Raw genomic sequence first — 15,583 nt, 5'->3', positions numbered from 1 at the left:
TTCACATATTCCTTGTCCAGGGAACACAGGACTGAAATGAACAAATTGCCCTTCTCTTCTCTTCCTTAGCACTTCCTGTAGGTTACATATTATACTAGAGCGGTGTTTTCTAAACTTCATTGCAGTGCAAAGCCAGTTTTTGCCATAATCCACATCCTGTACCTCTTAAACATACTGTTCTTTAAATTGAAAAAAAAAAAGTTAAGTACTTAACATTTTTCATTCATTTCTGTGGAACAAAAAAATAGTATCACTTGATATATTTGGGAAGTGTCCACAACAACAAAATAATAATAATATACAGTGTTATTTAATTCAGAGATTGGCAGTAGCTTCCCCCAAGCTCTGTGCCTGATGCCTTACTCTCTCTTTCGTACAGAGGGAGATAAGCAAGTGTTTGAGAGGTATCTCAAAGACAGACTAGCACCAAACTGACACCTTCTTGATATCACCAGTGGGCTTGGGGAAAATTGGAAAGGGAATACCTTTCTCAGTTTTACAGTTCAATGTTAATTCTTTCCACTGACTTAAGTCACCATGGATGACACCAGGAATATTTTCCTATGTTAGGAAGCCCCCACTCCACTATAGTGAACCTTTTCCTGCTATACTGTGAGTTCATCAAGGGCAGGAGCTTATTCTTGGTACCTTCAATATCATACACCATGCTTGGAGATGGTAGTTCATAAAGAAAAAAATGAGTGTAAATGAAAGCCACGTTCAGATGCAAAATATTTAGGGCAATTCTTTACTGAAGAGAATGCTAGAAGGTCTTGGAGTCTAAATGGAGTCAAATGAAGATATCCAAGAAAAGGGAGCTGCAGATATCCATTATAAACTACTTTGATACAACATTCGCTGATGTGGTCTTTCTCGGTAGCATGATATAGTGCCAAGATCTTGTGCACTAAAATGAGACAGTTCTAACCTCATCCCAGACTCTTATTTGCTTACTAATTACATTTGCTTAGCCTTAGTTATCTCACTATAAAATGGTGATAATACCTCCCCATATTCCAAGGATGGATGGCAGGGCGCAGGAGACTGACAGCTTTGTATCAGAGGATATCATCCTATCTCTCTCCCTCTCTTTTTCTCTATTATCTCTCTATCTCTGTCTATCTATCTATCTATTTAACTATCTATCTATCTATATCTCATATAACTTTCAAAAAGTGGTTGACATTATTATTACCATTCTTGATGTTTTGGTACAATACCAAATACTCACTATGGTTACTAGCCCATTACAAGTACTCAATGGAGGTTTATTGGTCGAAAGACTTAGACTGGTCTATGATCTTTCAGTAGGAAACGATTCCTCCCCTAGTCTTTCTATTCTAATACATGGCACCACCATCTACCCAGGTGTTCAAGTCAAAAGTCTTTATTCTTTTCTTTCCTTCATCACTCCCTAACAACCAATTTGCTAGCAATTTCTATTGACTCTATATCTGAAACACATCCTAAATCTCTAATTGACATCTCTGTTGCCTCTACCACCTTGTAGTTCAAGTCTCCAATACATTTTGCCTGGACTCCTACAATAGGCTCCTAATTGGCCTTTTTGCTTCCTCTCTTGCCTCACTATAATTCTTCTCCCTGCAGTGGCTACACCAGACTTTTATAAGTAAACTACATCATGTCATCTTTCTGCTTTCACCCCTTATTGGATTCTCATTGTATTTTCAATAAAATCCAGACTTCTTTTCTTGGTCTAAAAGGTGCTGCCTAAAAGGGGTGCTTTCCAACCCCATCTCTTGCCCTCTGCTCCTCACTCACTATGTTCTAGCCACACTGGCCTAATCTTTCTTGAACGAGCCCATTCCTGCCATTGGGCCTTTGCACATGCTGTTTCTGATGCCTTTTCCAAGATCTTCCTATGATAGCTCCTTTTTGTATTTCAGGACTCAGCCTAAAGTTACCTCTTCAGTGAAGACTTCCTGGACCACCCAGTAGTCTAGGAGAGTTTCCCAGGCTCTTTTCACCCTAATTCTTCTCAATAACTGATTGTTCTTCCTTTACATGTTTGGTTACTGACTATTTCCTCCCCACTAGTCTGCAAAGTAGAGGAGAGCTGAGTTTGTCTGTCTTATTCTTCACCAATTTCCCAATACCTAGAACTTGCCTGACACACAATAAGTTCTCAAGTATTTGCTAAAATACTAAATGAACTTTGACATTTTCCAGTGTTAGCTTCCCTAAAGAAGAGATATCCTATAATCACAACTCAGTGGCCTATGTGTTGAAATAGTCACTTCACCCTTAAACTACTAGGGGTAAGGAATGGGGGGCTTTATCAGCTAGACGCAACACAGTTCTTAAGGATGTTGGAGAAAAAGGAAGCAGGAGAACTTGTTATTTGCTCAACTTTCCCCTGAGCTTCAGATATTGTTTCGTAAGAAGAGCATTTTAAGATTGTATTTTGACACCATCTGGGCAAATTTAGAGATACTTATAACCCACATAGAGAAGAGACAACAATGTACAGTGGTTCCATGGAAATAGGATATGTGAATGCTATACTTTGGAATTCTCACCATTCGTTACAACTAGGAAAGAATGCTTTTTGTTTCGAATCTTACTAAGATTTCCCATTCTGGTCCAGACTCTGTAGATAAGGTAAATGACCAGGAAAAAGAATTTAAAAGGTACTTGGAACCTCTCTCTCTCATGCCCCCCCAACCCCGGACACCCTGCACCAGTGACCCTCCCCTGCCATATTTGTCAAAAGAACATTCCCACCATTGTAGTTTAAATCACAGACCTACAAATCCCCAGCGTTCACCTGCTCTTTCCTCCAGTCCTCCCCCTAATTCCATGGATAATCCAACCCAACCCCCCACCCTACTTCCCCTCACATTCCAGCACCATCGAACCCAATCACATCACTGCACCACTATCACCTCCATCCACTGCCCAACCACCCCCCTTCCACTTTATCATAGATTTTGCCCCTATTGAGCATTGGCTCACCATCCTCTACTCCCTTTCCGTCTCATGATAGCCTGTAGGGTGCACCTGGGGCATGCTTCTATGGAATATGAAAGTATTCATCTTGTCATAGTATGCTCTCTCAGTAGGTGGAGACCCACATAATAAAAAAGAAAATATTAAACTTCATTCCGGGGAACTCTTGCTATGTTCTCAGTTAGAGGGGCAAGAATCTCTCCAGAACACAGGATGTGTCTAATAAAAGAAAACAGACCAATACACCAAACACTCAATATTATTGCAACTATGAACCTTATTCTTCAAAACTTGAAACTTAGTGGATACCATAGGTTCTGAGGGGAGGGGAAGGGAAAATAGAATAGATGGAACATAGGGTATTTTCAGGGCACTAGAATTGTTCTGCAAGTTCTTACAATGACAGATACAGGCCATTTTAAATTTTGTCAAAACCTATAAAAGTGTGTGGTGCAAAATGTTAACAATAATGTAAATCATTCACCATGGTTAGTAGCAATGCTTCAATATTTGTATATTAATTTTAACAAATGCAGCATACACATGTAAAATGTTATTATCAAGGGAGAGTGGAAGAGGGAGAGGGGGTGGGGTATATTGGAATCCCCTATATTTACTATGTGACTTTTCTGTAACCTTAAGCTTCTTTGAAGATAAAGTGAAAAAAATAAGACACTGGGGAAACATACAGAAGAAATTGTCACTGTACATAAAAGATAATATATCTTATGGTAATAAAAGACACAATGAAAAATTTTTTAAATACTTTTAATATTTTTAATTTTATTTTATTATTATTTTATTTTATTTGTTTTTGGGGAGGTTTTGGATTGCAGAAGGATCATAACTATGGCAGAGAAGGATCACTGGTACAGGGTGTCAGTGATGGGGGGACATGTGGGGAGGGGTGTACCTGGGGCATGCCTCTATAGTATATGAATATGTTTAAGGGGCATTGTCTCAGTGGGTGGACACCCACACAATAACTGAAAGAATATTGAATTCCCATCCTGGAAGTCCTACTACATTCTCTAATAAAGTGGCAAGAATCCCCTGAGTACATGGGTGGTGCCTAGTGAAGAAAGACTATTATGCCAGGCCCTTGATACTGATGGTTGTACTATGAACCTTTTTTTGTGAAATTGAAATTTAGTCTAGTATTATATATTGTCTAAGAGTTATCTCCTGAAAGCCTCTTTATTGCTCAGATGTGGTCGTGTCTCCCTCTAAGCCAAACTCAGTATATAAATGCACTACCTCCCCCCACCTCCTGGTGTGGGACAAGACTTCTGGGGATGAGCCTCCCTGGCACCAAAGGATTATTACCAAGTGCCAACTAGCAATGTATCTGGAAAAAGACCTTGACCAAAAGGGGGAAATATTAAATCCAAACAAGTTTTTATGGCTAAGAGGTTTCAAAGTGAGTCAGGAGGTCATTCCAGAGGTTATGCTTATGCACATTTCAGCAGGATCTCATTGTCTACCACAGTAAACAGTGCCTCAAAGAGTGGAGCTCCTGAGGACTCTAGAGACATCTACACACAATAGACAGGGTAGACAATTTTAGGAATTCATCACACTGTCAGTGGGTCTTACTCTGGAATATAAACTCCCCAATGTAACAGATTTAAACTTTATAATTTCCCTACACGTGGCTCTTCTACTCCTTTTATTTGAACCTATAATTAGCACTATACTTGTCAGATATATGTCCCAGAGATGTAAATCTTCAGTCTGTTCATATACTGATTAAACCTTGAATCTCAGCAGAGTTGCAGCCAACACCTCCTCTCCAGTTCATCAGACTTGTCCAGGACAACTAACAAAATGATGATGACAGACAACACCCATCCCAAAAAACAGAGAGTATCTACATCTACAAGCAAGACAGTTCCATCCGTCTGCCCCATGGAATATAAGCCCTCTTTCACTTGGAATCAGAGTGGACATCATCATCCTAAAATCCTCATGATGGAGGAATGAAGAAACATAAAGGGGGAATGCAACTATGGACCAAAGTAGACATTATTATTCTAGTAATGGAAGATCTTATAACATGGTTATAAATGCAGTGGTCACCAAAGGTTCTAAGAGGAGGGAGAGGGACAAATAGGTGTAACGTGGGGCATTTTGGGGACACTGGAATTGTTCTGCATGATATTGCAATGATGGATACAGGCCATTATACATTTTGTCAAAATCTATAAAATTATACTGTACAATGTATAAGCCATAATGTAAACTATAGACCATGTTAGTTGCAACACTTCAATATTTATTCATTAAATATTGAATGTACCACTCTAATGAAAGATGCTATTAATAAGGGAAAATGTGAGGGTTGGGGTGGGGTATATGGGAATCTCCTGTATTTTCAATGTAACTTTTCTGTAATCTAAAACATCTTTAGAAATAAAGTTTAAAAAAAAAGGCACATATGAAGTGACTTGGCTAAATCTTTTGGTAAGGTAACTTACAGCTGATGAGCTAGCTTACCATGTGGGCTGGACTTTATACATATCTGTCTATACATAATGTGATTTCAAAATATTTCTGTTACTCTGGTTTAATTTTGAGTCACTAGACCCCCATGTGTGTGTGTGTGTGTGTGTGTGTGTGTGTGTGGTGGCAGATGGAGGACTGTGGACACAAAGTGTGAATGTATTTGTAAAAAACCTTTGGAATGTGTGCAGAGGAAGGAAGTTTTAGGGCTTTTTATGCAAGGAAAGTGTAAATGAAGGGAGAAAGTGCATTTGTATAAGCAAGTGTGTGTGTGTATGCAGATGGTGCAGCCAGCCTCTTAGTGATCCAGACAGTGGTATAAGATATAAAGTGTTGTAGGAGGTGATTGTTTTCCTTTCAGACCAGCGCACAGGTCTTTGAAGAGTCCTTGACTTTCTCCTCTTCCTTGTTTTGTTAAAAAGGGATTAGAGTGCAATTAAGCCATTTAATCCCAACGTAGAGATTCATGTTTAAAAACAAGATTTACAGCTTCTTAAAAAAAAATACATCATTACAAGTTGAGGTTTGTCCTTTCAAGTTGCCACCTGCATGTTTTCAAAGCCTGTTTTCAGCCAAATACCCAACGTGCAATTCTTAATTACTTTGCCTCATACCTCCACTCCTTCTTTTAAAGTACCCTTCAACCTAAATAGCAACATACTGCTAGCAGTGCTTCAGTTTCTGGATTGGCTTATCTCCCTTCAATTGGCAACTCAATGGCCAGGTTAGTGAGAGCAACGGTACTAAGAGCTAGTGCTCACTGAGTGGTTAGTATGTGCCAGGCACCACACTGAGCACTCTACATACCTTATCTTATTAAATTCTTCCTATGGAAACAGCCAGGGCCAGCTTCATGTGTGTGTGACCTGGGCAGTTGCACAAGGCCATGTGCTAAGAAGGGCCCCATACTTGGTTTAATGCTCTTACATTGCTGTCTTGAAATTCTTAATTTTTGAAAGATTATTTTCTGCATTTTCATTTTGTTTTGGCTTCACAAATTATGTAGCTGGTCCTAAAAACACCCAATAACCATTTCCTTCCTTTACGTGAGATGCCTAACACTTTGCCAGAGGATGGGAGATGTTTAGTGAATTCCAAATTGCAGTGTTGAGCCCTTTCCCTGACACCATGATGAGGGGAAGCATCCCAGGAGCAGCAGCCACGCCAGCGCCCTTAACCAGGAAAGGTGAGAATTTGTGCAAGGTGCTTAATCCTTCTAAGCGTCAGGTTCCTCGTCCGTGAAATGGGGACACTAATAATAATACCTAACTTACAGGCTATTTCAAGGGTAAAATGAAATCATGTATATATAGCTCTGTCATATTATACACCTGACAACAATTATTACTACATTATGGGTGCTGAGCAGTTACTAAACATCACATAGTGCTCAAAACATGGTGCAGATCACCTGCCCAGATTCCAAAGTGCCCTTATCCCAGATCTCTGTTCCTACCTGCCCCATGGAGCCGGGAGAAGTGTCTGCTTTCTCCATGTGCTGGGTGATCACAGAGGGGTTGCTGGAGCTGATAAGCACTGGGGTGCTGATCTCCACCATCTGACGCCCTGAGGGAGAATGGACCATCCTGTTGAGGGTGTTCAGGGCTGTTGTGACGGAGAACTGCCCAGGCACCTTCCTCCTGGATCCCGGGCCTCTACGAAGGGTGGGTGAGTTGGTTGCTTTGCCTCTGGAGGAAGAGGATGCCAGGGGCAGACTTTTTGTGTGGGATGATGGACGGCCTTTGTTCTTCTCTAGGAGGTATCTCGCTGGGAGGTTGGGCTGAAAGACAAAAAGGTCCCATGAGTAGTCAGGCTTCCTGTTCTAATGAGAACAGCTAAGTCCTATCTTAGGGACAGATGCTAGACATTATATATCCTGTTATAACCCACTGAATGTGCTGGGGGAGAGAGTAAATTACAATGTAAACTAGAATCCATGCGGGGTGGCAGTGCTCCAAATGTATTCACCAAATGCAATGAATGTGCCACAATGATGAAAGAGGTTATTGATGTGGGAGGAGCGGGGTGTGGGGTGTGGGGTTTATGGGATCCTCTTATATTTTTTAATGTAACACTTTTTGTGATCTATGTGTCTTAAAAAAAAACAATTAAAAAAATGGGGTTGGGGGTGGGGAATAGCTTACATGGAAACCTCTTGTGTTTGTTAATGTAATGTTTTGTGTGATCTATTAACTTTAAAAAAAGATACTTTAAAAAAAAAAGTCCCATCTGAGGCCAGTTCACATGCCACCTCCTCAATCACCCACTCCTTGGTCAGCATAATAACAGCTTTCATCTTTTGCCAATATGTCCCGGGCACTTTGCTATAGCAATACATTCTCACAACTCCCCTGCATCTACTACTATTGATCTCTTACCCACTTCTCCCCACCACAACTCCAGCCTTTTTACCTAAAGGGCTCTTCCCACTCTTCCTTTAACCATCCCCAGTCCTCCAAACTGGGCCCTCTGTGCTTTGCCATCATTGGAGTTTTCACTCCAGAGTATAATAATTTACTTGCCTTTCCATCACTGTACTATTAGCACCCTGAGCAGGGACCTGACAGATGTCATTCTCTGCTCTATCCCAGAGTGAATACTTAGGGAGTGTCTGCAGAATCATGAGTGAATGAAGTTGCTCAGGTTCATGCATTTGATAAGTATTTGAGCCAGAGCATGAATCCATTCTGGGCCTTGAATCTTTATGCTAAGACCATCTTTCACTACTTCTTCCTTTAAACACCTTGAGCTTATCACATTTTTTCCCTTGTTTTATTTATTTATTTTTAAAGATTTCTCTCTCTCTCTCTCGCCTTCCCGCCTCCTCCCCTGCCTCCTGTTGTCTGTTCTCTGTGTCTATTTGTTGCATCTTCTTCTTTGTCCGCTTCTGTTGTTGTCAGCAGCACGGGAATCTGTGTTTCTTTTTGTTGCGTTATCTTGTGTCGGCTCTCCGTGTGGGTGGCACCATTCTTAGGAAGGCTGCACTTTCTTTTGTGCTGGGCGGCTCTCCTCATGGGGTGCATTCCTTGTGCGTGGGGCTCCCCGACATGGGGACACCCCTGCGTGGCACGGCACTCCTTGCGCGCATCAGCACTGCACATGGGCCAGCTCCACACGGGTCAAGGAGGCCCGGGGTTTGAACCGCGGACCTCCCATGTGGTAGACAGATGCCCTAACCACTGGGCCAAGTCCGCTTCCCACCTTGTTTCATATCTCTTGGAAGTATGCTAGCAATTTGGCTTTTTAAAAAAAGCCTTGATTTGTAGTTTACAATCATTTCTGTGGTGTAAAAACTCCCACCCTGGTGGCCAATTTCAAGCCACCTATGGTTTAGCAAGTGGCTGGCAAAATTCCTGAAAATGTAGCGCACAGCTCTTGGAATCCAGTCCCAGGCCCCTTCACCACACTGCTGTGTGAGTGGGTTATGTGCTTGCCTTCCCTGCTATATCAGTAAATTCCAACAAATATCTTTTAAGAAACCTATCCATCCAGGTTCTCTGTGAGTTCATTTCCATCAGAAATCTGATATATGTTGATAGATGAGTGGTTTTAGTGAATAAAACATTCCAGGATGATTGTTATAATAATTGTCACCAGTTGCCCTCTAATACCATGTCTCACTTTAAATTAGAGATTCAACTATAGAAGAAAAGGGGGAAGGGGTTCTCCATTTAAGAGCTTTTTAATGATAATATGCAGAGGATTAAAGTAGCTGATATAGACAACTTTAAGGAGCATGTGGTCCCTGCTGTAAGAAGTTTATAATATTGTGGAATGATCGTCAAGTAGGGAAGAGGAAATTATTTCCACTTTATTTATAGTTTTTAAAAAAGATTTATTATTTATTTCTTTCCCCGTGCCCCCGTTGTCTGCTCTCTGTGTCCATTCACTGTGTATTCTTTTGCGTCTGCTTGCATTATCAGGCAGCACTGGGAAACAGCATCTCTTTTTGTTGTGTCACCTTGCTGCGTCAGCTCTCCATGTGTGTGGCGCCACTCCTGGGTGGGCTGCACTTTTTTCACGTGGGGCAGTTCTCCTTGCAGGGTGCACTCCTTGCGTGGGAGGCTCCCCTATGCAGGGGTGCCCCTGCGTGGCTCGGCACTCTTTGTGTGCAGCAGCCCTGTGTGTGGGCCAGCTCACTATGTGGGTCAGGAGGCCCCTGGGGATAGAACTCTGGGTGTCAATATGGTAGGCAGATGCTCTATCAGTTGAGCCATGTCCACTTCCCTACTTCCACTTTAAAGATAAGTAAGCTGAGGCCCAGAGGGAGTGACTGACAGATGACAGAACCAGCATATAAACAACAAAACCAGCAAGAAAAATATCAGATGGTAATAGGTGTTCTGATGTGATAGAGAGTAGCTGGCGGGGGTGTGGGGGGAATCTACTTTAGATTGGGGGTCAAGGAAGCCCCACTGAGAAAGTGACATTTAAGTTAAGGCACAGATGGCATGAAGGAGCCAGCTTGTGAAGGCGGGGTGAGAACATGCCAGGCAGAGGGATTATAAGGTAGTGGAAAGGTCCTAAAGGGGAAAGAGTTTGGCCTGTTTGAGAAAAAGAAGTAGAGAGAAAGTTGGAATGGAGTGGGTGAGGAGCAGTTGGTAAGAGAGAAAGGCTGTACCAGATTATGAAAGGCCTGGGAGGTTCCAATTTTATTTTAAGTAATAAGCCTTTGGAAAGATTTAGAAGTAATAAGAAGCCTTTGGGAAGACTTAGGAAGAGGAGGGACATGATCTGATTTATTTTAAGAGCTCATTCCACAGTTTGGCAGTTTCTTACAAAGTGAAACACATCTGACCCAGCAATCCCACTCCTAGGTAATTACCCAAGAGAAAGGAAAACTTGTGCTCTTAAAAACCTGTATGCAAATGTTGAGCAACTTCATTCATAATTACCAACGACTGGAAACAAGCCTAATGTCTTTCAACTGATGCAGAGATCAACTCTGTTACATTCACACAATGGAATACTACCCAGCAATAAAAAGGAATGATCCGTGCAACAACCTGGATGAATATCAAATGCTTTATGTTAAGTAAAAGAAGCCAGACTTGAAGGCTACCTACTCCATGTATACTCAAAAGGCTACTCCATTTATATGACACTCTAGAAAAGACATATGTACAGGGGCAGAAAATAGATCAGGGTTAGCAAGGGCTAGAAATGGGGGAGGAGGTAATTATAAAGGGGCAGCATGAGAGATTTTTTGTAGGTTATTGGAATTAATTTATATCACGACTGTGGTGGTGGCTATATACTGCATGCATTTATCAAAACTCATAGGTCCAGACACCAAGAGTAAATTCAATGGTACATTTTAAAATTTTATTTTAAAAAATAAATAAATAGAAAGCTCATTCTGGCTGCTATTCAGTAGTACTGGAACAGAAGTAAAGAGACCAATTAGAAGGCTATTGAAATTGTCCAGGCAAGCTCTGATGGCCGCCTGGATTAGAGAGCGTTTATCACTCTGTTTTTCACCCAGTAAGAGGACAATACATACCCTTTGAGTTGAAGTAGTAAAGTTCTTTATGATCATTCACAGCTACAATGAAATAAGTTAATTTTTTTCCCACCTCCACTTAATCGACCAGCCCTAGGTAAGCACCATCATCACCTTTTCCATCAGAGGCCATGACAAAGGGCCCCTTGTGACTCTGGGTGTACCCTGTCCTCTGCCATTGTGATTAATAGCTGAGTTGGGGAAAGACCGCCCATCTTTTAGATTTGTACCCACTCAGTTGCAACAATATCTTTGAGGTTCACTGGGTTGAGCAAGAGTCACATAATCCAGGCAGGCCTCTCTGGAGAAGTCCTGACAAGAATGGGCGTAAACTCAGCGTGTGCTTTACCACCTTTTTATCCACGTGTAATTCAGTAAATCAAATGATACATTAACAAGAAATAACCTGTTTATGCCAAAATGACACGTCACCCTAATAAGAAAGCTTTCTTTCCTTTCAATTGCATTGCATGGCTTGGGTAATTCAAAGCTTATTTAAAGAGTTCTCAGCAAGTGCTAGTCTTAAGGAAATGACTGGAGTCACAATTTAAGTACTGCTTTAAAAAGCTCAATTTAGATTTCAAGTAATTTTGAAAACCAGGTTCCCAGATTGGAGCAACCACTTGATTATCTTTTTTCCCTTCTTAGCAATTAGGAGAAGAAATGCAGCAGTGGCTAGTTAGATGATAATCTTGAGGGTTCTTGTAATTATTAATTTTAGAGGTGAAGTGGTGGGGAGAGTGTCAAAATGAATAACCATTAAATGTAGAAGTTTTGGAAAATAGTATTTCAGAAATGATCATGAAATTGGTGGTTTCTTCTTTCCCAGAACTAGGAGGAAGCTTCTTGAAATAATGCAGGGGATCATATAAATTTAATCTGCAAGAATTTGTTAAGCAGTTCCTATGTGTTCAACTAGGTACTAGTTGCAAACTATCTCTATCCTTGGAAAGTTTCCGAATCACCATAATTGGTGCTCCTTTGCAAAGGTTCCCTGACCCAGAAAATGGCTTCACCCCTGACCCAAACACTCAAGTCAGAAAACTGAGCACAATCCTTGACCGCTTCCTATTCCATATCCCCCACTTCTCTCAATCCCAAGCATATGGATTCACCTAATAAAAGGTCCTTGAATCTAGCCACTTGTTTCCAATCTACTGGCCCAAGTCCTAATCATTTATTGACAGAGCCACGTAGTAACCTTTTAACTCTTTTCTCTGTTTTTTTTTTTTCTTCCTTCTACTCCCTCCTCAAATTATTTTTCCCACTACAGCAAGAGCAGTCTTTAAGAAACACAAGTGAGTCACTGACTCACAAAAACCTTTCAATGGCTTTTCTTGACCTTTTGATAAGATCCAAACTTCTTACAATATGGCAGAAACAAGGGTCACCAAATATTCCATGTGGTCCCCTATACTTCTCAGCTGACTTGAGGTCAGGTGCAGCTATATGACAGGTTCAGGTTCATGGGCTATGAGTGGGAATGACAAATGTCACTTCTGAGTTGTGGCATTTAACTTCTGATAAACATCTCACTTTCCCTCACTCTTCCCCTGCCATGAAAAGTGAGAAACCCAAGTGTCCAGACAGTACAGTTCTAAGATGGCACAACCTTATTAGTCTGGATTCCTAAGTGACTTTATGAGCAAAGCCTCTCATCATCCTGTGCTGAACATGTAATGTGGATAAGAAATAGCCTTTTCTGTGTTACGCCACTGTGACTTTGGTGCTGTTTATCACCACAGCATAACCTAGCCCATCCTGACTAAAACAGATGATTCTTAAAGGCCTCTGTGGTCTATATTGCTCTTCTACTTTCCAGCTTCATTTTTTTTTTTTTTTTTTTTTGGTCACTCTTCTGCTTTCTAAGTACCAGCACTGGTGTTCTTTTAGTCCCTTGGTTGTACCATACTTCCTCAAACTGTAGGACTTTTGTACATTCTGCCTCCTGTCCCTAAATCACTCTTCCCTCCATGTTTACCTAGCTGATCCTGAACCATCCGTGAAATCTTTAAGTGGCCTTTGTTGACCCTCCACCCAGGTTAAGTTGTGCATCATAATCTTCTAAAAAGTATAGGCCCATTTCCCTATACTTTTGTAAAAAAAAAGAACCAGGTACTATCTATTTCACTCTTTGCATCACTCATAACAATCATAATTACTTGACTGATATCTGAATTTATAGTCTCGAAGAGTAGGGACCCATATCTGTTTTAGGTTAACATAGTAGGCATTCAATGAAACAGTAATTGAATTTTATTCAATCAACAGAGTGGTCTGTTCTCTAAAAATTTTCCTGGTAGTCTGACTCCCTTCACAATACTTTTCATTCATTCATTTGTTAAACTAATTTTTTTAATGCAGTACCTGCTCTGCAGTCTATGAAGTCCAAGCAGCACATACATCAGGTGGTCAGAGAGGAAACAGGGAATTCAGAGTTCAACTAGTTGCTGAAATTTTATGGAGAAAGTGAGTCTCTAGCTGAGCCTTTCAGAATGAGTGAAGTTTGAATAGAGAAAGGGAATTGGAAACTAAGGAGGGTTTACCTAGCGGGAGCCCCAGCAAGAGAAAAAACATTGGATTAGGAATGAGGATATCAGTTAGTAGAGACAGTAAGAAGACCAACCTCTCTGGACTCCTCTTCCACCTCTCCCTTTAGTTTTCATTCCTTCAGCATTAACTGAGTAGAGGGAGTACAAAGAATCTAAAAGCTGTACAGTTCTCTGGGCACACTATTCATTTCAGAACTTCCTTGGCTCTTATGAAAGGGTGAATTGATTCCTTCTCCCCAATTATGCCTTTTCTCTATTTTCATTCTACCCTCCTCAATGGCGGAAAATGTGTCTTTTACTTTCTTTCATAGCTCTCCACTGCTCATTTTTAATCCTAATGACTGGTAAGTACCCAATAAATGCAGTTAAACAATGAAAGCTCTCTTAAGTTTTTAATGACCTGCTCCAAGCTAAGGGTAAGGCTCATGGCTAGTGAGGTTAGGGGCTACTGGTTATATTACTACATTGGAGAAATAGGTGGATAGCCTAGCAGGTTTTCTTCCTTTAATTTTTAAAGGAACCTTTTCTTTTACAAACAAATGTAACTTATGCTCAAAAATTTCAAAATGAAAATCATCTAGACTCATAACATCTAGCAATCCCTATTGTTAATATTTTGGTGCATATCCTTCTAGTCCTTTATGCATACATATCCATGCCCATATATCTTTATAAAACTAGGTTCATATAGTTCAACTTTTTTTACTTAATAAATTATAATCTTTCGATAATATAAAATCTCCATGATATTAAATATTATTCTTCAACATTATTGCTAATGGATATAGAGTCTTCCATCATGATAATTTTTTACACCAAAGTTTTATTGTTGGCTATTTAGGTTATTTCTGGTTTTCACCAATATACACAATGCTATAGTGAGCATTTTTGTACATATCTTTGTACATTTGTCTAAATATTTCCTTACAATAAACACTTAGATGTGAAATTTCTTACTCAAAGGAGATGTACATATTTAAGGTTCTTGATATAATTTATTGGAGTTTGGATCAGAGAGATTGTGCCAATTTACACTTCCATTCAAGGCCCATTTTCCTATACTTTTGTAAAAACTAGGTGCTATCTTTAAAAATTCTTTAGGCATCTTTTCTTTAGAGACTTAAGTTAGGTCTGAAATAAGCCTCATATCAAATAGGAATTCTTTTTGGGCATCACTGTAGCATAGGCATATTTCTGTGCAAACTTTAAGCAAGAAGCAGACTTGATAATCACATACCTCTACAAACAAGAGAGGGAAGATGCCTACTTTATCTCCTAATTTGCCTTCTGCCCAGTTCTCATCTACTCGGCTGATCACAGTGATGATATCATCCTGAAAGAGAGAAAGTTTTGTGGTCAGTGTTACCTCTCAATAGTCATATGGTGAAGATGCTCTATGGAGATCAGCTTGGAGTCTCAGATGGTATAAGGAGCCAAAAATCTAGCTCTTTCACAATTTACTTATATTTTGCTGCTAAAATGACCTTTCTCTGGAAAGTACAGCATTTGGATCTCCAAGACTTCAAGGGAAGTGGAAATAATTTGAAGGATCAATGCAATCCAATAGGAAAACCTGGGTATGTTTCTAAATTCCAATCACCAGCAGAGTCAGTGCTTTTCATTTAAGTTAATCTGATGGAAAAATCCAGATGGAAGCCACAGGGAGACAGACTTTAGTCTGAATTAGCTTAGAATGAATTTCATACTAATTTTTGAAGATTTTAAGAACCTATTCAATTCTTTTATGTATCAAACAGCAAAGTGGCTTTTATTCAAATTTTTCTTAGTACAAAATGTTATATGTAACATTTACATGTAGTACAAAATTCAAACGTAAAAACATTTGAAAATATGAAAGAGCAAAACAAAGGAAAAAAGCATAACACAATATACATATAACCACTGTTAAGAGCTTGGTACATTTTTCCCCAGAGTCTTCTCTATGAAGATGAAACATACATAAATATAAACAAACTGATTTAAAAGAAAACGTTTTCAAAAACATAAACATATGCATGCAGTAAAATATGTAAATCAATGAATTTTTATATTTGAA

The 15,583-nt window shown here is 40.0% G+C and overlaps 1 protein-coding gene and 1 long non-coding RNA gene across 3 annotated transcripts in view; one reads left to right on the top strand and one right to left on the bottom strand.

Annotated features, from left to right (window-relative positions):
• LOC131274349 (uncharacterized) overlaps window positions 1–5,398 on the top strand; it is a 53,592-nt gene extending 48,194 nt beyond the window's left edge. The window contains exon 4 of the long non-coding RNA XR_009181585.1: window positions 4,741–5,398. This is a non-coding gene — a long non-coding RNA (uncharacterized lncRNA). The remainder of the gene's footprint in view (window positions 1–4,740) is intronic.
• SH3RF2 (SH3 domain containing ring finger 2) overlaps window positions 1–15,583 on the bottom strand; it is a 118,528-nt gene that overhangs the window by 45,170 nt on the left and 57,775 nt on the right. For both annotated transcript variants that reach the window (XM_058280265.2, XM_004476575.5), the window contains exons 4-5: window positions 14,765–14,860; window positions 6,929–7,252 (exon numbers count right to left, since the gene is read on the bottom strand). In XM_058280265.2, coding sequence (XP_058136248.1) covers window positions 6,929–7,252; window positions 14,765–14,860 — 420 coding nt within the window. The remainder of the gene's footprint in view (window positions 1–6,928; window positions 7,253–14,764; window positions 14,861–15,583) is intronic.

The sequence above is a fragment of the Dasypus novemcinctus genome, chromosome 2, assembly GCF_030445035.2.
Source record: "Dasypus novemcinctus isolate mDasNov1 chromosome 2, mDasNov1.1.hap2, whole genome shotgun sequence".
Classification (NCBI taxonomy): domain Eukaryota; kingdom Metazoa; phylum Chordata; class Mammalia; order Cingulata; family Dasypodidae; genus Dasypus; species Dasypus novemcinctus.
Note: the sequence above shows the minus strand (reverse complement) of the source record. Positions and strands in the feature narration are given on the sequence as shown.